General features: G+C 51.7%; 1 protein-coding gene across 2 annotated transcripts in view; it reads right to left on the reverse strand.

The window, feature by feature from the left end:
- PLG (plasminogen) overlaps positions 1–23,241 on the reverse strand; it is a 169,930-nt gene that overhangs the window by 36,317 nt on the left and 110,372 nt on the right. For both annotated transcript variants that reach the window (XM_069974368.1, XM_069974369.1), the window contains 4 exons: positions 19,503–19,660; positions 17,916–18,064; positions 12,845–12,941; positions 10,278–10,398 (listed from right to left, as the gene is read on the reverse strand). In XM_069974368.1, coding sequence (XP_069830469.1) covers positions 10,278–10,398; positions 12,845–12,941; positions 17,916–18,064; positions 19,503–19,660 — 525 coding nt within the window. The remainder of the gene's footprint in view (positions 1–10,277; positions 10,399–12,844; positions 12,942–17,915; positions 18,065–19,502; positions 19,661–23,241) is intronic.

Consider the following 23,241-nt stretch of genomic DNA (forward strand, 5'->3'; position numbering starts at 1 on the left):
CCCCTTCCCATTGCTGTCATGTGACCACACATTACTCTGACAGCAGCCCTGCTTCTCTATTCTATTCTATTGTACTACGCTACTGCATTATGGGGATCTGCAGCTCCATCCTTTACCTACAAGCTGCTGCTGCTGTGTTATCAGGGTTATACAGTTACTAACACACAAAAACACAAAAAAAGTGCCAGTATAAGACAGATCTTGCATGCCAAGAGCATAGGCGTATTTCCATGGAGAGGCCATAGGACAGTGTAGGACTGCCCCAGTATGAGGCCACTGTAACGTGGTGGGGTAGTTTACACCATTTTAAAATGGTAACCAAGAGCCTCATTATTTCTGTGAGAATTCTTTTAGCAGTTGGGGGGGGGGGGGGGGGGGGCGGGGGGGGGGGGTCTGCTTTTAACTATTTTCATGTCTGTAGTGGGTCTGTATCTTGCCATTTCGGTGAGCTGTTGCATTTTTTTGTGTTTTTGTGTGGTTGCAACTTCAGCCATAGCAACATGCTCCTGCCTAGTGTGAATGGTGCTCTACGAGAGGTGACCAACTTTGTCTTTTTTTTTTTTTGTGTTATGCAGTTACTATACATTATACACCACATGCTGCTATACTGTACAGTAACTTATATATCACATATCCAGCTGCTGTGTTATCAGGGTTATACAGTTACTATACATTATATACCACATGCTGATTGCTATACTGTACAGTAACTTATATATCACATATCCAGCTGCTGCAGTGTTATCAGGGTTATACAGTTACTATACATTATACACCACATGCTGCTATACTGTACAGTAACTTATATATCACATATCCAGCTGCTGTGTTATCAGGGTTATACAGTTACTATACATTATATACACATGCTGCTATACTGTACAGTAACTTATTTATCACATATCCAGCTGCTGCTGTGTTATCAGAGTTATACAGTTACTATACATTATACACCACATGCTGATTGCTATACTGTACAGTAACTTATATATCACATATCCAGCTGCTGTGTTATCAGGGTTATACAGTTACTATACATTATATACCACATGCTGCTATACTGTACAGTAACTTATATATCACATATCCAGCTGCTGTGTTATCAGGGTTATACAGTTACTATACATTATATACCACATGCTGATTGCTATACTGTACAGTAACTTATATATCACATATCCAGCTGCTGTGTTATCAGGGTTATACAGTTACTATACATTATACACCACATGCTGCTATACTGTACAGTAACTTATATATCACATATCCAGCTGCTGTGTTATCAGGGTTATACAGTTACTATACATTATATACCACATGCCGCTATACTGTACAGTAACTTATATATCACATATCCAGCTGCTGCAGTGTTATCAGGGTTATACAGTTACTATACATTATACACCACATGCTGCTATACTGTACAGTAACTTATATATTACATATCCAGCTGCTGTGTTATCAGGGTTATACAGTTACTATACATATATACCACATGCTGCTATACTGTACAGTAACTTATATATCACATATCCAGCTGCTATGTTATCAGGGTTATACAGTTACTATACATTATATACCACATGCTGCTATACTGTACAGTAACTTATATATCACATATCCAGCTGCTGTGTTATCCAGGTTATACAGTTACTATACATTATATACCACATGCTGCTATACTGTACAGTAACTTATATACTGTATCACATATCCAGCTGCTGCTGTGTTATCAGGTTATACAGTTACTATACATTATACACCACATGCTGATTGCTATACTGTACAGTAACTTATATATCACATATCCAGCTGCTGTGTTATCAGGGTTATACAGTTACTATACATTATACACCACATGCTGCTATACTGTACAGTAACTTATATATCACATATTCAGCTGCTGTGTTATCAGGGTTATACAGTTACTATACATTATATACCACATGCTGATTGCTATACTGTACAGTAACTTATATATCACATATCCAGCTGCTGTGTTATCAGGGTTATACAGTTACTATACATTATATACCACATGCTGCTATACTGTGCAGTAACTTATATATCACATATCCAGCTGCAGTGTTATCAGGGTTATACAGTTACTATACATTATATACCACATGCTGCTATACTGTACAGTAATTTATATATCACATATCCAGCTGGTGTGTTATCAGGGTTATACAGGCTGCTGCAGCCGATAACAAACGAGTGCCGAGTGGGGGACGGCACCATCTTGGAGCGGTCCCCGGCCGGCTTCAGTTACGGAGATAACATCCCGGAGGAGCGATCTAGTCCACTAGACACCAAGGAACGTCTGAATCCGGTAATCGGATGCAGCTGTCATGTTTGACAGCTGCATCTGATTACTGTATTAGCGGGCACGGCGACGGTTGCCGCGCGGCCCCGCTCTGAACGTCCTTACCGGCAATAGGGCGTAAATATACACCCTTTGTCGTTAAGGGGTTAAAGCCGTTAATTCATATTGCCGGTAATAGAGCTCACTGTAATAATTAATACTTTAATTAAAACATTAAATATTTCTTCTAATTATACCATCACAATAGCATTATTAGAAGAAACATTTTGATTCATATATGTGCTCAGCTGATTGGCTGATTGGCTGAGCGCACATATAAAGAGCCGGTCCGCAGCACAGTGACTTTATTGTGTCGCGGACCGGCGAAGAGAGAAGATGGAAGATAGAAGAGAGAAGATCAAGACATCGGAGGGTGAGTATACAGCTCTCCCCACCCCCTCCCCTGTACTACACCCATTCCAGCAAGGAAGGGGGGTCACTTAACCCCTTGCTTGCTGGTGTGGCTGCAGTCTGACATCAGTCTGGCCCCCAATGGGTTAGGTGGGGACCCTTACTTCTCCCCCTGGGAGCCAGATTGTTCAATATGGCACCAAAAGGGTTAAGGGGGATGCTATGCATCCTCCCTTAACCCCTTGGATGCCAGACTGTAAGCAGCGATCTGTAAAGATGCTGCATACTCAATGATGGGTGTTGTGCTCCTGTTTGTATGTTTTTTGTGTGTTTCTCTCTTTTTGTTTTTCAGATATCGGTATCCTGTGGATTACATCGGATTCGCTTGACTACGTCGATGACCAGCGTTTTTTTTGGATTTTTTTTTTTTTTACAAAATGGTCAATGAGGGGTGTGGGGGTGTTTTTATTTGAATAAAAAATTTTTTCACTTGTGTCTTGTCTTTATTTCTTTACTTTATAGACTTAGTAGTGGAAGCCGTCTAATAGACGGAATCCATTACTAAGTCGGGGCCTAGTGTTAGCCGATATAACCCCCCAATTATTACCCCAGTACCCAATGCCACCAGGGGTACTGGGAAGAGCCGGGTGCCAGTGGTCCCGGAGCGTCAAAATTGGCGCTCCTGGACCGGGCGGCAGTAGGTTGGTAATATTTAGGCTGGGGAGGGCCTAAACCAATGGCTCTTCCCACCCTGGTGTTACCAGGCTGCTGTTGCTTGGTTTTTAACCCGGCTGGTTATGAAAATAGGGGGGACCCTATGCGTTTTTTTTAAATAAATAAATAATAATAAAAAAAAAAAACGCATAGGGTTCCCCCTATTTTCATAACCAGCCGGGTTAAAAACCAAGGAACAGCAGCCTGGTAACACCAGGGTGGGAAGAGCCATTGGTTTAGGCCCTCCCCAGCCTAAATCTTACCAGCCTTCCCAGTACCCCTGGTGGCATTGGGTACTGGGGTAATAATGGGGGGTTAGTGTTAACCATTTTATACCGGCTAACACTAGGCCCCGACTTAGTAATGGATTCCGTCTATTAGACGACTTCCACTACTAAGTCTATAAAGTAAAGAAATAAAGACAAGACACAAATGAATTTTTTTTTTTCATATAAAAACACCCCCACACCCCTCATTGACCATTTTATAAAAAAATCCAAAAAACCGCTGGTCATCGACGTAGTCCAGCGAATCTGAAGTAATCCCCAGGATACCGATATCTGAAAAACAAAAAGGGAGAAACACACAAAAAACACACAAACAGGAGCACAACACCCATCATTGTGAGTGGTGTTGTGCACCTTAGAGTATGCAGCATCTTTACAGACCGCTGCTTACAGTCTGGCTCCCAAGGGGTTAAGGGAGGATGCATTGCATCCCCCTTAACCCTTTGGTTGCCATACTGAACAATCTGGCCCCCAGGGGGTGAAGTAAGAGTCCCCACCTAACCCATTGGGGGCCAGACTAATGTCAGACTGCACCCATACCAGCAAGGAAGGGGTTAAGTGACCCCCCTTCCTTGCTGGGATGGGTGTAGTGCAGGGGAGGGGGTGGGGAGAGCTGTATACTCACCCTCCGATGTCTTGATCTTCTCTCTTCTATCTTCCATTTTCTCTCTTCGCTGGTCCCGCCACAATGAAGTCACTGTGCTGCGGACCGGCTCTTTATATGTGCGCTCAGCCAATCAGCCAATCAGCTGAGCACATATATGAATCAAAATGTTTCTTCTAATAATGCTATTGTGATGGTATAATTAGAAGAAACATTTGATGTTTTAATTAAAGTAAAGTATTAATTATGACAATGAGCTCTATTACCTGCAATATGAATTAACGGATTTAATAGAGCTTCCTGTAATAACTAATATTTAATTAATAAAACAGTTTCATTCTAATAAAGTTACTTTTGTTGTTCAATAATTTAATTAAAACGAATCCATACTTGTGCAATTAAATATACTGTAAATAAATACATATATGTATGAATATACATTTATATATATATTTATTTATTTTAACAGTATATTTAATTGCAGTATTCGGATGGATTCGTTTTAATTAAATTATTGAACAACGAAAGTAACTTTATGAATGAAACTTTGTTTTATTAATTAAAGGACAACTCCGGCGGGACCCCCCCCCCCCCAAAAAAAAAAAAAAACAGACACACACAGACACCATACTCACCATCCCTCCGGTGACAATCGCCACTCCATTCGCCCGCCGTCCGCCTCACTGTCACCTGCGTCCGCCGTCCAGCGATGTCTCTTGCTTCCGGGTCCATGAGAGAGAAAAGGCTGCCGGTGCGCTTGAGCTGAGCAAGCTGGAAGCCATGTGATGCGCTCCAGCCAATGAAAAGGCTGCTGGTGCGCATGTGCACCAGCAGCCTTTTCTCTCCCATTCACTCTCAATGAAGACGCCGAAGAGGAAGAAGACCCGGACTGCCCCCCGGCTCTGACGTCACCCGTCACCAGATGCCGCCCGGGAGAAGAGGACCGCGACGACCGTAATAGGTAATGTATATATTCTTTATATATGGAGGGTCGGGGGTCGGGGGTCGGAAAGTGGGGGAAGAGGGCCAGACCGGGTATTTAACCACATTACAAAGTTATATAACTTTGTAATGTGTGTTAAATAAGCCAAAAAATTTTTCGCCGGAGTTGTCCTTTAATTATATTATTAACCAACTCAGGGACCCTGGTAATGCCGTTCCCTGAATTACTGCTGGTTCCTGTCCATTTCCGTGGTGTTTCCATCATTTTCTGTGGTTGACAGATTTTCACACGACCTTCCCTCTACCGAACTTGGGTCCCCTGCAAAAATGCTCGAGTCTCCCATTGACTGAGTGGATTTGGATTACAAGCACCGTCCTGGAACGAATTATACTCGGAATACAAGGCACCACTGTGTATGATACTATAGCTGTATACATGTATTCTAATATATGTATGTCCTCTCTCTCTATATATATATATATCATACTATAGCTGTATATATGTATTCTAATATATGTATGTCCTCTCTCTCTATATATATATATATGATACTATAGCTGTATACATGTATTCTAATATATGTATGTCCTCTCTCTCTCTATATATATATATATGATACTATTAGCATCTCTACATACACATTCTCACCCCCGCTCCCTCTCTTTGCTCACAATGTTTATTTCGGCTCTCACCTTCGCTTCCATTCTCCTCACACTGTGCGTTAACCCTCCGCTCCCCACACCAAGTAACAACCTTTTTATTTCTTCAGCTCTTTTACCCACTGATCTCCCCCCTCCTGTAAATGCTCTCAATGTCCGCGCCCTCTTACCTATTCACACCTGCTGTCTCTGTCTCTGCTGCTTCTCACTGCTGGAGACATTTCACCAAACCCCGCCCCCCCCCACCCCCTGATCTCATTTACCCCACTGCCCCCCCACCTGATCTCATTTACCCCACTGCCCCCCCCCACCTGATCTCATTTACCCCACTGCCCCCCCCACCTGATCTCATCTACCCCACTGCCCCCCCCCCACCTGATCTCCTCTACCCCACTGCCCTCCTATCGTCCACCTTCCTGCACATCCCACCGCTCCTCTAACATCATCCGCATCCGTCCTGACCCCCCTCCCCCTGCGCCTTTCTCTGCTGCACTCTGGAACGCACGCTCTGTCCACAATAAACCTACATTCATACACCATCTCTTTCTTCACCACAACCTCTTCTTCTTAGGCCTAACTGAGACATGGCTTCCCCTGCTGCACTCTCATACAGTGGGCTCCAGCTTACTCACACCCCTCGCCCTGGCAATAAACAGGGTGGCGGGGTTGGCCTGCTGCTAATGGACAACTGCTCCTTTACCCCAAGCCCTCCTCTCCCTGCCCTCGCCCTCCTCTCCCTGCCCCTCGCCCTCCTCTCCCTGCCCCTCGCCCTCCTCTCCCTGCCCCTCGCCCTCCTCTCCCTGCCCCTCGCCCTCCTCTCCCTGCCCCTCGCCCTCCTCTCCCTGCCCCTCGCCCTCCTCTCCCTGCCCCTCGCCCTCCTCTCCCTGCCCCTCGCCCTCCTCTCCCTGCCCTCACCCTCCTCTTCCTGCCCCTCACCCTCCTCTCCCTGCCCCTCACCCTCCTGCCTTCGCCCTGCTCTCCCTGCCCTTGCCCTCCTCTCCCTGCCCTCGCCCTCCTCTCCCTGCCCTCGCCCTCCTCTCCCTGCCCCCGCCTCCCTGCCCTCACCCTCCTCTCCCTGCCCTCACCCTCCTCTCCCTGCCCTCGCCCTCCCCTCCCTCCCCTCCCTGCCCTCACCCTCCCCTCCCTCTTCTCCCTGCCCTCACCCTCCCCTCCCTCACCCTCCCCGCCCTCTCCCTCCCCTCCCTGCCCTCACCCTCCCCTCCCTGCCCTCACCCTCCCCTCCCTGCCCTCACCCTCCCCTCCCTGCCCCCCCCCTCCTCTCCCTGCCCTCACCCTCCTCTCCCTGCCCTCGCCCTCCTCTCCCTGCCCTCGCCCTCCTCTCCCTGCCCTCGCCCTCCTCTCCCTGCCCTCACCCTCCTCTCCCTGCCCTCACCCTCCTCTCCCTGCCCTCGCCTCCCTGCCCTCGCTCTGCTCTCCCTGCCCTCGCCCTCCTCTCCCTGTCCTCGCCCTCCTCTCCCTGCCCCCGCCTCCCTGCCCTCACCCTCCTCTCCCTGCCCTCGCCTCCCTGCCCTCGCTCTGCTTTCCCTGCCCTCGCCCTCCTCTCCCTGTCCTCGCCCTCCTCTCCCTGCCCTCGCCCTCCCCTCCCTCGCCCTCCTCTCCCTGCCCTCGCCCTCCTCTCCCTGCCCTCGCCCTCCTCTCCCTGCCCTCGCCCTCCTCTCCCTGCCCTCGCCCTCCTCTCCCTGCCCTCGCCCTACTCTCCCTGCCCTCGCCCTACTCTCCCTGCCCTCGCCTCCCTGCCCTCGCCCTCCTCTCCCTGCCCTCGCCCTCCTCTTCCTGCCCTCGCCTCCCCTCCCTGCCCTCGCCCTCCTCTCCCTGCCCTCGCCTCCCTGCCCTCGCCCTCACCTCCTTTGAAGTACACTCTTTCCGTATCTATTCCCCCTCTAACCTCCAAGTAGCCGCCATCTACCGACCACCAGGCTCTGCAACCATCTTCCTTGACCAATTCAACATTTGGCTACTACATTTCCTCTCAGAAATTCCCACCATCACCATGGGCGACTTCAATATCCCCATTGACACAACCAAATCAGCCGCCTCTAAACTCCTATCCCTAGCCTCCTCCTAGTCTCCTCCTATCCCTAGCCTCCTCCTATCCCTAGCCTCCTCCTATCCCTAGCCTCCTCCTATCCCTAGCCTCCTCCTATCCCTAGCCTCCTCCTATCCCTAGCCTCCTCCTTCGGCCTCACACAGTGGTCCTCCATGGCCACTCACAAAAAGGGTCACACACTGGAACTTATGTTTTCCCGCCTCTGCCGCATATCTGACCTCACCAGCACACCTCTCCACATCTCTGACCAAAACCTCCTAACGTTCTCTTCTCCTCATCTGCCCCCCCAAGTCCAGAACCTTGCCCACCCTCGCAGGAACCTTAGAAACCTCAACACCCAAAGACTCTCTGACTCCCTCGCGCCACTCTCCACCATACACTCTCTAAATGACACTGACACAGCCGCAACCTTCTACAACTCCACAATAACCTCCACTCTTGACTCTGTCGCCCCTCTCACAAAAAAGAGAACTCAACGCATAGACAGCCCTGGCACCCCGACCTAACCAAACAACTAAGGCGAGTGTCCAGAGCTGCCAAGCGGCGCTGGAAGAAGTCCCACTCCGAGGAAGACTCCCAGACATACAGGCGAGCACTCCTTGACTTCAAATCTGCCCTCACCTCTGCTAAACAGAACTACTTTACTTCCCTCATATGCTCCTTATCTCACAATCCTAGGCAACTAACACCTTCAACTCTCTTCTCCGCCCCCCCACTGCCACCCCCCACATCTCTTATCTCCGCCCCCCACATCTCTTATCTCCGCCCCCCACTGCCACCCCCCACATCTCTTATCTCCGCCCCCACATCTCTTATCTCCGCCCCCCACATCTCTTATCTCCGCCCCCACTGCCACCCCCCACATCTCTTATCTCCGCCCCCCACATCTCTTATCTCCGCCCCCACTGCCACCCCCCACATCTCTTATCTCCGCCCCCCGCCCCCACATCTCTCATCTCTACTGAGGACTTTGCCACATTCTTCAAGCAGAAAATCGATGACATCAGAGGAAGCTTCACCTTACAGTCCCCTCAGCCCCCCTCATGCCTGTCTACTGCCCGTCCCCACTAACTCACCTCTCCGCTAACTCACCTCTCCAAAAAAAAGGTTTCAGCGCCATTTACCCTAAGGCCAGCCCTGGTTATAGCTGTATACATGTATTCTATTATATATATATGATATAGCTTTAAAGATATATTCTATTCCAGCAATAAACAGAGAAAGATTACGGTAAGTTTTTGTGTTTTCTTGAAAGATATACAGTATATATATATATATATATATACGGTAAGTTTTTGTGTTTTCTTGAAAGATATACAGTATATATATATATCATTATAGCTTTATTACCCAGTAAGTAAAGTTCGGCCCTTGTCAGATACCAGAATTCTTTGCGGTAAACATCATCAGGCTTCCATTTTGGTAAGAAAAAAAATACTTTAAATACAATGAGGCCTCATTTACACGTTCAGTAGTTTTTCAGGACCGTAAATTATATTCGCAATCCTCAACCCCCCCCCCCCCCATAGTTTATCGGCAAACAAGGGAAGGTGATAGATTAACCCCTGAAGGACTCTGCCAATTTTAATTTGTGCACTTTTGCTTTTACCTCTTGATGTTTATGAGGCCATACTTAGCACTTGCAGTTTTTCACCGACAGACCCACCTGAGCCCATATTTTTGCAAGACAAACTTTTTTTTTTTTTTTACACTGACTAGAAATCCCCCTGGGAGACTTCTATACAGACAGCACTGATCAATGAGATCAGTGATACATTGCTTTGGGCTGCTGCAGCCCAGAGCAATGTGCTGCCGAGCTCGGCCCGGGTAGAAGAAAGGTTACGTCCCACTAGACGCCAGGGATGTGCTGTTCACAGCATGTAAATGCAGCCGTCAGATTTGATAGCTGTATTTAAATGCTTAATTTACCAATGTGGCAACAGAACTGTGCCAGCTAATAGAAGCGCTCCCTGGCTGATCATAGCAGCTGAGAGCGGTGCCTTTCAGAGCGGGGTCCCTGTGCGACCCCTCTCTGAACCCCCCGGCGCCACTATTGCATACGAGGTACGGCATGGGGCACAAAGGGGTAAAATTAAGGTGATCTGTGTTTTCTGTATGAATATAACATCCACGTAAATGCGGATCCCATAGACTTCTATTGGCTAATTGTTCCGCAGTTACAGTCCGTACTAGGACACAAGCTGCTCTTTTTGCGGAGCAAACTGCGGATCCATAAATCTACAGATAGTGTGAATAGCCCCATATAATGTAATGGGAGGAGCTTACCTAGTGCGGAGGCTGATCTGCCACGGCCAGGAGTGCGGAATCGCTTCACACCCTCCCACTATTCTTCCAAAGCATTTTCTCTGCCTTTTCTTTGGTTTTCCACATTCAATTTCTGTTGATGCTGAAGGGAAAAATTAGACAAAGAATAAAATAAACTTCAGAATTAGAGAAGAGCGAAGTAAATTCACAGCGATTCATTAACAGAATTCACTAAACATGGCGGCCGCACATATTGGCTTGCAGGATTGTCACTGGGCAGGAGAAGGATTAACCATAATGCCCTGTGTCCAATCAGCTGCAGGCCACTCTGAGGTCAGCACCTCCCCCTGTCCCCTCTGTGAGGTCAGCACCTCCCCCTCTGTGAGGTCAGCACCTCCCCCTCTGTGAGGTCAGCACCTCCCCCTCTGTGAGGTCAGCACCTCCCCCTCTGTGAGGTCAGCACCTCCCCCTGTCCCCTCTGTGAGGTCAGCACCTCCCCCTGTCCCCTCTGTGAGGTCAGCACCTCCCCCTGTCCCCTCTGTGAGGTCAGCACCTCCCCCTGTCCCCTCTGTGAGGTCAGCACCTCCCCCTGTCCCCTCTGTGAGGTCAGCACCTCCCCCTGTCCCCTCTGTGAGGTCAGCACCTCCCCCTGTCCCCTCTGTGGGGTCAGCACCTCCCCCTGTCCCCTCTGTGAGGTCAGCACCTCCCCCTGTCCCCTCTGTGAGGTCAGCACCTCCCCCTGTCCCCTCTGTGAGGTCAGCACCTCCCCCTGTCCCCTCTGTGAGGTCAGCACCTCCCCCTGCCCCCTCTGTCAGGTCAGCACCTCCCCCTGCCCCCTCTGTGAGGTCAGCACCTCCCCCTGCCCCCTCTGTGAGGTCAGCACCTCCCCCTGCCCCCTCTGTGAGGTCAGCACCTCCCCCTGTCCCCTCTGTGAGGTCATCACCTCCCCCTGCCCCCTCTGTGACGTCAGCACCTCCCCTCTCCCTCTGTGAGGTCAGCACATCTCACTCTATATGGGGGTGATTGGCTTCCTGGAGGCGGCCAGTCTGTGTGTGTAGTGGAGAGAAATACAGAGATATATAGACAGAGAGGAGAGAGAAATACAGAGAGATAGGGACAGAGAGGAGAGAGATACAGAGAGATAGGGACAGAGAGGAGAGAGATAGGGACAAAGAGGAGAGAGATACAGAGAGATAGGGACAGAGAGATAGGGACAGAGGAGAGGAGAGAGATACAGAGAGGAGAGGAGAGAGATACAGAGAGATAGGGACAGAGAGGAGAGATAGGGACAGAGAGGAGAGATAGGGACAGAGAGGAGAGATAGGGACAGAGAGGAGAGATAGGGACAGAGAGGAGAGAGATACAGAGAGGAGAGAGATACAGAGAGATAGGGACAGAGAGGAGAGAAATACAGAGAGATAGGGACAGAGAGGAGAGAGATACAGAGAGATAGGGACAGATAGGAGAGATAGGGACAGAGAGGAGAGAGATACAGAGAGATAGGGACAGAGAGGGGAGAGATAGGGACAGAGAGGAGAGGAGAGAGATACAGAGAGATAGGGACAGAGAGGAGAGGAGAGAGATAGGGACAGAGAGGAGAGGAGAGAGATACAGAGAGATAGGGACAGAGAGGAGAGGAGAGAGATACAGAGAGATCGGGACAGAGAGGAGAGGAGAGAGATACAGAGAGATAGGGACAGAGAAGAGAGGAGAGAGATTCAGAGAGATAGGGACAGAGAGGAGAGATAGGGACAGAGAGGAGAGAAATACAGAGAGATAGGGACAGAGAGGAGAGAGATAGGGACAGAGAGGAGAGGAGAGATAGGGACAGAGAGGAGAGAGAGATACAGAGAGATAGGGACAGAGAGGAGAGGAGAGATAGGGACGGAGAGGAGAGGAGAGAGATACAGAGAGATAGGGACAGAGAGGAGAGGAGAGATACAGAGAGATAGGGACAGAGAGGAGAGATACAGAGAGATAGGGACAGAGAGGAGAGAGATACAGAGAGATAGGGACAGAGAGGAGAGGAGAGATACAGAGAGATAGGGACAGAGAGGAGAGGAGAGAGTAGTAGTTAAAATCACCTTACTCTGAAGGGTTAATGTTACAAAATTGTGCCGGGTGGAAACTACATTTATTTAAAGAGTTTAAGGGAAGCCGGATAGAATATAGAGACAGACAGTGTCAGCCCTGGCGATAGGCCACCAATACTATCTCCATCTACTTGCCAGCTTGACCCTAGGTGGTCGGTGACAACTGGGTGATGTTCTCTTCATTCGGGAAGAGAAACATAGCAGGAGACAAGCAGATACAGGTCAGAAGGACAGGCCAGGAGGTCAACGTTCCAAGCTACCCAGAATGAAACGCCAGCTCTAGCTCCAAGACACAAGCAATGTCCATGTCCCGGTCCAGGGTGTGATTGGACCAGACGGTGTGGTGGAACCTGTCAATCACTACACAGTCAGCACTAGAATCAGACACAGTTCAGACTGGAGCAAAGGAATTAACTCAGACATTGAATCATGGCCGTCCTTTACAGACAGAGGACCCCAGTCCCCAGAGAATAATCTATAAATTATAATATTTACCACAGGCGGGAATGTCACAGTAATCCCAGGTGATTGATCCAGGAGTTGTAATAAAGCACCAAGGGCCGTTAATATCTCCATCCGGGTTGCGGCAGAACTGTATTCCAGCAGGAGAAGAAGAGAAGACCTTCCATTATCTGTGGTCACTATAGAAGAATCTGCTTCATCGCTTGTACCACCATATTACAGGGGGCTCCCAACCTTTTTCTATAGAATTCTATAATTATAGTAATTTCTATATATATTGCTGCCCTGGTATACACTATAATAGGCAGCCGATTCTCACCCCCTCCCCCATCTCAGGTCTGTCTCTTAAGTGGCAGCGTTTGGGGGGCTCAGACGCATTGGGGGGCATGGTGAGGTAAGAATAGACTGGGAGGGAGGACACAAGGGGGACACAAGGAGAGATGACAAGGGGGAGACAAGGGGGAGAGGAGACAAGGGGGACACAAGACATAGGGGAGACAAGACAAGGGGGGCACAAGGGGGAGAGAAGGGGGAGAAGAGACAAGGGGGGCACAAGGGGGAGAGAAGGGGGAGAAGAGACAAGGGGGACACAAGGGGGAGAGGAGACAAGGGGGACACAAGGGGTAGAGGAGACAAGGGGGAGAGGAGACAAGGAGGACACAAGGAGAGGAGACAAGGGGGACACAAGACAAGGAAGAGACAAGGGGGAGAGGAGACAAGGAAGAGACAAGGGGGAGAGGAGACAAGGGGGACACAAGGGGGAGAGGAGACAAGGGGGACAAAAGGGGGAGAGAAGGGGGAGAGGAGACAAGGGGGACACAAGACAAGGGGGACACAGGGGGAGAGGAGACAAGGGGGACACAAGGGGGAGAGGAGACAAGGGGGAGAGGAGACAAGGGGGACACAAGGGGGAGAGGAGACAAAGGGGGCACAAGGAGAGGAGACAAAGGGGGGGAGGACACAAGGGGGAGAGGAGACAAGAGACACAAAGAGAGGAGACAAGGGGGGGAGGACACAAGGGGGAGAGGAGACAAGAGACACAAAGAGAGGAGACAAGGGGGGGAGGACACAAGGGGGAGAGGAGACAAGAGACACAAAGAGAGGAGACAAGGGGGGGAGGACACAAGGGGGAGAGGAGACAAGGGGGAGACAAGGGGGAGAGGAGACAAAGGGGACACAAGGGGGAGAGGAGACAAAGGGGAGAGGAGACAAGGGGGATATGAGGTGAGAGGAGACAAGGGGGATATGAGGTGAGAGGAGACAAGGGGGATATGAGGTGAGAGGAGACAAGGGGGATATGAGGTGAGAGGAGACAAGGGGGATATGAGGTGAGAGGAGACAAGGGAGAGAGGAGGGGAGAGGAGACAAGGGGGAGAGGAGGGGAGAGGAGGCAAGGGGGGCACAAGGGGGAGAGGAGACAAGGGGGAGAGGAGACAAGGGGGACACAAGGGGGAGAGGAGACAAGACATAGGGGGAGGCAAGACAAGGGGGCACAAGGGGGAGAGGAGACAAGGGGGACACAAGGGGGAGAGGAGACAAGGGGGATATGAGGTGAAAGGAGACAAGGGGGAGAGGAGGGAGAGGAGACAAGGGGGAGAGGAGGGGAGAGGAGGCAAGGGGGGCACAAGGGGGGAGAGGAGACAAGGGGGAGAGGAGACAAGGGGGACACAAGGGGGAGAGGAGGGAAGAGGAGACAAGGGGGGCACAAGGGGGAGAGGAGACAAGGGGGACACAAGGGGGAGAGGAGACATGGGGGACACAAGGGGGAGAGGAGACAAGGGGGAGAGGAGACAAGGGGGACACAAGGGGGAGAGGAGACAAGGGGGACACAAGACAAGGGGGGCACAAGGGAGAGGAGACAAGGGGGAGAGGAGACAAGGGGGACACAAGGGGGAGAGGAGACATGGGGGACACAAGGGGGAGAGGAGACAAGGGGGAGAGGAGACAAGGGGGACACAAGGGGAAGAGGAGACAAGGGGGAGAGGAGACAAGGGGGAGACAAGGGGGAGAGGAGACAAAGGGGAGAGGAGACAAGGGGGAGACAAGGGGGAGAGGAGACAAAGGGGAGAGGAGACAAGGGGGAGAGGAGACAAGGGGGAGAGGAGACAAGGGGGACACAAGGAGAGGAGACAAGGGGGACACAAGACAAGGGGGACACAAGACAAGGGGGAGAGGAGACAAGGGGGAGAGGAGACAAGGGGGAGAGGAGACAAGGGGGAGAGGACACAAGGGGGAGAGACAAGGGGGACACAAGGGGAAGAAGAGACAAGGAGGACACAAGGAGAGGAGACAAGCGGGGGAGGACACAAGGGGGAGAGGAGACAAGGGGGACACAAGGGGGAGAGGAGACAAGGGGGAGACAAGGGGGAGAGGAGACAAAGGGGAGAGGAGACAAGGGGGATATGAGGTGAGAGGAGACAAGGGGGATATGAGGTGAGAGGAGACAAGGGGGATATGAGGTGAGAGGAGACAAGGGGGACACAAGGGGGAGAGGAGACAAGACATAGGGGGAGGCAAGACAAGGGGGCACAAGGGGGAGAGGAGACAAGGAGGCACAAGGGGGAGAGAAGGGGGAGAGGAGACAAGGGGGAGAGAAGGGGGAGAGGAGACAAGGGGGGCACAAGGGGGAGAGGAGACAAGGGGGACACAAGGGGGAGAGGAGACAAGGGGGGACACAAGGGGGAGAGGAGACAAGGGGGACACAAGACAAGGGGACACAAGGGGGAGAGGAGACAAGGGGGACACAAGGGGGAGAGGAGACAAGGGGGACACAAGGGGGAGAGGAGACAAGGGGGACACAAGGGGGAGAGGAGACAAGGGGGACACAAGGGGGAGAGGAGACAAGGGGGACACAAGAGAAGGGGGACACAAGGGGGAGAGGAGACAAGGGGGACACAAGACAAGGGAGACACAAGGGGGAGAGGAGACAAGGGGGACACAAGACAAGGGGGGCACAAGGGGGAGAGGAGACAAAGGGGGCACAAGGGGGAGAGGAGACAAGGGGGACACAAGGGGGAGAGGAGACAAGGGGGACACAAGGAGAGGAGACAAGGGTGGGAGGACACAAGGGGGAGAGGAGACAAGGGGGACACAAGGGGGAGAGGAGACAAGGGGGACACAAGGGGGAGAGGAGACAAGGGGGGCACAAGGAGAGGAGACAAGGGGGGGAGGACACAAGGGGGAGAGGAGACAAGGGAGACACAAGGGGGAGAGGAGACATGGGGGACACAAGGGGGAGAGGAGACAAGGGGGACACAAGGGGGAGAGGAGACAAGGGGGACACAAGGAGAGGAGACAAGGGGGAGACAAGACAAGGGGGGCACAAGGGGGAGAGGAGACAAGGGGGAGAGGAGACAAGGGGGACACAAGACAAGGGGGAGACAAGACAAGGGGGAGAGGAGACAAGGGGGAGACAAGGGGGAGAGGAGACAAAGGGGACACAAGGGGGAGAGGAGACAATGGGGACACAAGGGGGAGAGGAGACAAAGGGGAGAGGAGACAAGGGGGATATGAGGTGAGAGGAGACAAGGGGGATATGAGGTGAGAGGAGACAAGGGGGATATGAGGTGAGAGGAGACAAGGGAGAGAGGAGGGGAGAGGAGACAAGGGGGAGAGGAGGGGAGAGGAGGCAAGGGGGGCACAAAGGGGAGAGGAGACAAGGGGAAGAGGAGACAAGGGGGACACAAGGGGGAGAGGAGACAAGACATAGGGGGAGGCAAGACAAGGGGGCACAAGGGGGAGAGGAGACAAAGGGGACACAAGGGGGAGAGGAGACAAGGGGGAGGCAAGACAAGGGGGCACAAGGGGGAGAGAAGGGGGACACAAGGGGGAGAGGAGACAAGGGGGCACAAGGGGGAGAGGAGGCAAGGGGGGCACAAGGGGGAGAGGAGACAAGGGGAAGAGGAGACAAGGGGGACACAAGGGGGAGAGGAGACAAGGGGGACACAAGGGGGAGAGGAGACATGGGGGACACAAGGGGGAGAGGAGACAAGGGGGACACAAGGAGAGGAGACAAGGGGGAGACAAGACACAGGGGGAGGCAAGACAAGGGGGCACAAGGGGGAGAGGAGACAAGGGGGCACAAGGGGGAGAGAAGGGGGACACAAGGGGGAGAGGAGACAAGGGGGACACAAGGGGGAGAGGAGACAAAGGGGAGAGGAGACAAGGGGGGCACAAGGGGGAGAGGAGACAAGGGGGCACAAGGGGGAGAGGAGACAAAGGGGACACAAGGGGGAGAGAAGGGGGACACAAGGGGGAGAGGAGACAAGGGGGACACAAGGGGGAGAGGAGACAAAGGGGAGAGGAGACAAGGGGGACACAAGACAAGGGGGGCACAAGGGGGAGAGGAGACAAGGGGGGCACAAGGGGGGAGAGGAGACAAGGGGGAGAGGAGACAAGGGGGACACAAGGGGGGAGAGGAGGCAAGGGGGGCACAAGGGGGAGAGGAGACAAGGGGGACACAAGGAGAGGAGACAAGGGGGACACAAGGGGGGAGAGGAGACAAGGGGGAGACAAGACAAGGGGGAGACAAGACAAGGGGGAGACAAGGGGGACACAAGGAGAGGAGACAAGGGGGACACAAGGAGAGGAGACAAGGGGGAGAGGAGACAAAGGGGAGAGGAGACAAGGGGGAGAGGAGACAAGGGGGAGAGGAGACAAGGGGGAGAGGAGACAAGGGGGAGAGGAGACAAGGGGGAGAGGAGGGGAGAGGAGGCAAGGGGGGCACAAGGGGGAGAGGAGACAAGGGGGAGAGGAGACAAGGGGGACACAAGGGGGAGAGGAGACAAGGGGGAGAGGAGACAAGGGGGACACAAGGGGGAGAGGAGACAAGGGGGAGAGGAGACAAGGGGGACACAAGGGGGAGAGGAGACAAGGGGGACACAAGGGGGAGAGGAGACAAGGGGGAGACAAGACATAGGGGGAGGCAAGACAAGGGGGCACAAGACAACGGGGACACAAGGGGGAGAGGAGACAAGGGGGAGAGGACACAAGGGGGAGAGGAGACAAGGGGGAGACGAGACAAGGGGGAGATAAGGGGGAGAGGAGACAAGGGGGACACAAGTAATAACAAGCAAACAATGTTTGAATCTTTGAACCTCCTTACATTATTATGCAGGCCAGAATCGGGGTGAGTCTCTGGGGTGAAGCTTGCATGTACATGAGGTGTCTGGGAATCCCATGCCTGACAAGTATGTCCCTTCACAGTTACAGATTTTGTGGCGCGATAGTCTTCGCCTTTCCCAATCAGACAATCTAGAAGACACAAATACAAGGAATTGTCTTATAGAGTGAGGAGCAGATCTATTCCATCTGACTAGTATTATAACAATGAGGCTACATGTGATAGCTGGGGGATGACTGTCCGCCCCACCATCACCTCTCTCTCCTGTACACGTGAAGGCTCGGCTGGTGTTCTGAATGGAGAGAGGAGAGCTGCTGCCAGTGACTTCACCTGCAACTGAAATCCAACATGGCCGATCCTTCTCTACCTCCTCCTCATATGTCAGGGGAGGGTCACCTGTACACAGACATTCAAAGGCCTAAAATACATCATGACTCCGGCCAGAGTCCCGCACCTGTGATATAGGGTGCACAGACTGGATGCATTGTGGGACTCGATCCATCATAATTCCTTACACAGTGAGCTCCATCATGGCTGAAGCAGTACACCGCTGTGTCCATTTAATAGTGTAGTGTTTATATCGTAATGATATACTATATATACACTAGTGATATATACCAGGGTAGAGTAACCGAGGCACCAGGCAGACAGACAAGAGACAAGGAGTGGCTGCACTTATGGATATGTTCTGCCAGATAAAAAAAGCAGCTGTCATACAACTGACAGGGGGTGACCTATAGATGCAGGGGGTGTCCTACAACTGACAGGGGGTGACCTATAGATGCAGGGGGTGTCATACAACTGATGGGGGGTGACCTATAGATGCAGGGGGTGTCCTACAACTGATGGGGGGTGACCTATAGATGCAGGGGGTGTCATACAACTGACAGGGGGGTGACCTATAGATGCAGGGGGTGTCCTACAACTGACAGGGGGTGACCTATAGATGCAGGGGGTGTCCTACAACTGACAGGGGGTGACCTATAGATGCAGGGGGTGTCCTACAACTGACCGGGGGTGACCTATAGATGCAGGGGGTGTCCTACAACTGACAGGGGGTGACCTATAGATGCAGGGGGTGTCCTACAACTGACAGGGGGTAACCTATAGATGCGGGGGGGGGGGGGAAACTATACATAATGGGATCACCTATAAATGACGTGGGTGACCTATAACTGACAGGGGGTGATTTATAGATGATTGGGTGACCTACAACTGACGGGGGGGGGGGGGGAGGTGACCTATACATAAGGGGATGACCTATAAATGATGGGGTGTGACCTATAACTGACAGGGGGTGATTTATAGATGATTGGGTGACCTACAACTGACGGGGGGGGGGGGGGGGAGGTGACCTATACATAAGGGGATGACCTATAAATGATGGGGTGTGACCTATAACTGACAGGGGGTGACTTATAGATGATTGGGTGACCTACAACTGACGGAGGGGGGGGATCTATAGATGGGGTGACCTATAACTCATGGGGGGGGTATAAATAACAAGGTGACATTACTCTACTGGAACTTTAGTTAAACGTTTCATGAAATGACAAATGGTGGCTTCACCTGGACTGGATGTGACTATAGTAGGTTTTGTTGTTTTGGCGGGTGTTTCCGTGCACTTCTTCAGGTTACAATACTCATATCGCACACTGGGGTCAGTGGTGTAGCACCAAGGACTCTTATCATTATCCGGGTTTCTGCAGTAATTTCTTTCAAGACCCCTGAAAAAAACCAAAGATTGTGACATAATATACGATATGCCATGTTATGTGTGACCCTACTATGAGCCGGAACTGGTGCTGTAGCCTCCGCCAATGCTCAGACACTGTTACGCCATCGGAAAGCATTACAGCGCACAGGATTTGGATTTGGTAAGTAAAGGGTTAAACTACCCAGAGCGGTGGATTGGGCAAACACTAAGGGGTTAAGCTTACCAGTCTATAGTTACCTGGGGAGGACAAAATCCTATTTTGAAGACTGGCACTACATTTACCTTACACCAGTCCCTCTGCACAGTACCAGTCCCCAAAGAATCGCTGAATATTTCATACAAGGGTAAATAAATTACAGAACCGAGTTCCCTAAGAACTCTGGGGTGTAATCCATCAGGTTCTGGAGCTTATCTACAGTGAACCAGTTCAATACATTAAAGAGTCACTGTCGTATTTTTTTTTTTTTGCAGAAATCAATAGTCCAGGTGATTTTAAGAAACTTTGTAATTGGGTTTATTAGCCAAATCTGCCATTATCTGCATGTAAAAAGCCTTTTCCCAGGCCCCCCCCCTCCTTCCTCTTTTTCATCCACTCTGAAAAATCAGAAAATTGTGACTTGTTGCAGGAGACGTCCCCTGTCTGCTCTATGGAGAGGGAAGGGGGGAGGAGGAAGGAGGGACGTTAGCCGGCAGCAGAGAGCATGAGTAACAGAGGATTACAGGCACGGAGCTGGGTGACAGCTGTAATCTGAGCTCAGACAGGTCACTGGTGATGGTCAGAACAGATAACGGGTGAGGGATTTGTAGATTAACTCTTTGTTGTCCTGTTTTGGTCTTTTCTTTAGCTCTCTCCATAGGAGAACAATGAAGACAGGGGGGAGAGCTTCAAACTGCTTTTTCATGATAAAAATGCATTTTTCGGATAATAAACCCAATTACAAAGTTTCTTAAAATCGCCTGGACTATTGATTTCTGCAAAAAAAAAATTCACGACAGTGACACTTTAAATGACATGTTATTAGCACTGGCGCCACCCACCTCAGCACTGGCCCCACCCACCTCAGCACTGGCCCCACCCACCTCAGCACTGGCCCCCACCCACCTCAGCACTGGCACCCACCCACCCACCTCAGCACTGGCCCCCACCCACCCACCTCAGCACTGGCCCCCACCCACCCACCTCAGCACTGGCCCCATCCACCTCAGCACTGGCCCCATCCACCTCAGCACTGGCCCCCACTCACCTCAGCACTGGCCCCCACTCACCTCAGCACTGGCCCCCACCCACCTCAGCACTGGCCCCCACCCACCTCAGCACTGGCCCCCACCCACCTCAGCACTGGCCCCCACCCACCCACCTCAGCACTGGCCCCCGCCCACCTCAGCACTGGCCCCATCCACCTCAGCACTGGCCCCATCCACCTCAGCACTGGCCCCCACCTTCCTCAGCATTTGCCCCGCCCACCTCAGCACTGGCCCCCGCCCACCTCAGCACTGGCCCCATCCACCTCAGCACTGGCCCCATCCACCTCAGCACTGGCCCCCACTCACCTCAGCACTGGCCCCCACTTTCCTCAGCATTTGCCCCGCCCACCTCAGCACTGGCCCCCACCTTCCTCAGCATTTGCCCCGCCCACCTCAGCACTGGCCTCGGCCCACCTCAGCACTGGCCCCCGCCCACCTCAGCAACTTCGCTTTCTCTTGATCCCCAGTCATCAACTCCCCATCACCATTATTTCGAGGTTCCATATGCTCCGACCTTAAGGATTTGTTTTGCTCTCTTTGTCCATCTGCCTTTAATTTTTTGCTGCTTTTATTACCTTTTTATAGAATTTATTTTTGTTCTTTGTAACTTTTATATCTACAGCTAACCTTTTTGTCACTTACATTCTTCTTATGTCATGTGTCGGCTGATTTGAAGATTTCCCATTTGTCGCAGTGACAGCGGCTTTCTGTACGCAGGTCACGTGGTGCTACCGTGTTGGCTCCCAGCTGGGGGCGCTACATCTTGCAAATATATATATATATATATATATATATATATATATATATATGTTGTCTAATGTCAGTGACTAAGAGAAAGTAGCTCGCAACGCCGGGTTTTTTAAGCTGTTTGCTGTTTTTAGACGTATACGCTACATGGAGACCATCGCTTTTGACTTGCTTCTCTTGTGGAATTACACAGAAGATTAGCCAATATTTAGCGAACAAGTAAAGTGAATGGACCATCAAGTACAAAGGGCAACTCCGGCGGACTAAAAAAAAAAAACTCGGACACACACAGTTCATAATCATCATCCCTCTGGTGACGAACGCGGCTTGAATCGCACGCCAGCCGCGTCCCCGTCAGCTCCGGCCGGCGTCTTCGGATCGAGAGAAAAGAGAAAAGGCTGCGGGTGCGCATGACTTTTATTGGCTGGAGCGCATAACATGGCTTCCAGCTGGCTCTGCCAATCAGGGCACAAGTGCACCACCAGCCTTTTCCTCTCCCATTCACTAGAAGACGCTGCTGAGGAGGAAGAAGACCAGGCCGCCCCAGCTCTGGCCACATCAAGAAGTGTTAAATAAGCAAACAGCGCAAAATTGCGGAGTTTTCCTTTAAGTTTTGCACATGAATAGCACAGGGCCGGTGTGGGGAAGCCGGTACTGTGGTCCATTTTTTTGAACCGTGGCCTGGTTCCCGCACACAGCGACGGCCTATTACCGAGCACTGGCCCCGTCCCCCGTGAGAGGACACCCCTGCCCCTCTATGACGCTGCTCCAATGATTCTAAAGGAGATGTGTCAGAGAGGAGGGGGTTTCGTCACTCTAGGGGCAGGCTGGCCGCTGCTCGGCAATAGGCAATCGGGGGGGTTTCGTCACACTAGGGGCAGGCTGGCCGCTGCTCGGCAATAGGCAATCGGGGGGGGGTTTCGTCACATTAGGGGCAGGCTGGCCGCTGCTCGGCAATAGGCAATCGGGGGGGTTTCGTCACACTAGGGGCAGGCTGGCCGCTGCTCGGCAATAGGCAATCGGGGGGGTTTCGTCACACTAGGGGCAGGCTGGCCGCTGCTCGGCAATAGGCAATCGGGGGGGTTTCGTCACACTAGGGGCAGGCTGGCCGCTGCTCGGCAATAGGCAATCGGGGGGGGTTTCGTCACACTAGGGGCAGGCTGGCCGCTGCTCGGCAATAGGCAATCGGGGGGGTTTCGTCACACTAGGGGCAGGCTGGCCGCTGCTCGGCAATAGGCAATCGGCCGTGTGCGCAGGAACCAGACCATGTTCCACAGAAAGGACAACGGTATCGGCTGCATTCTATTTATAGGCAAAACTTAAAGTGAATGTACCTGATGGTTCACTTACTTTAACAACAATTTTAGGGTCAGCTTTAAAAGATATGATTAACGACACAAAAACGATTTTTCGATGGCTGCTGCAAACGCATGGAACGATTAATGTTAGCTGATAGTAGATGATATATAATAATACACATAGAGCTGATAGTAGATGATATATAATAATTTACATAGAGCTGATAGTAGATGATATACACTCACCGGCCACTTTATTAGGTACACCTGTCCAACTGCACGTTACCACTTAATTTCTAAT

The sequence above is a fragment of the Dendropsophus ebraccatus genome, chromosome 6, assembly GCF_027789765.1.
Source record: "Dendropsophus ebraccatus isolate aDenEbr1 chromosome 6, aDenEbr1.pat, whole genome shotgun sequence".
Classification (NCBI taxonomy): domain Eukaryota; kingdom Metazoa; phylum Chordata; class Amphibia; order Anura; family Hylidae; genus Dendropsophus; species Dendropsophus ebraccatus.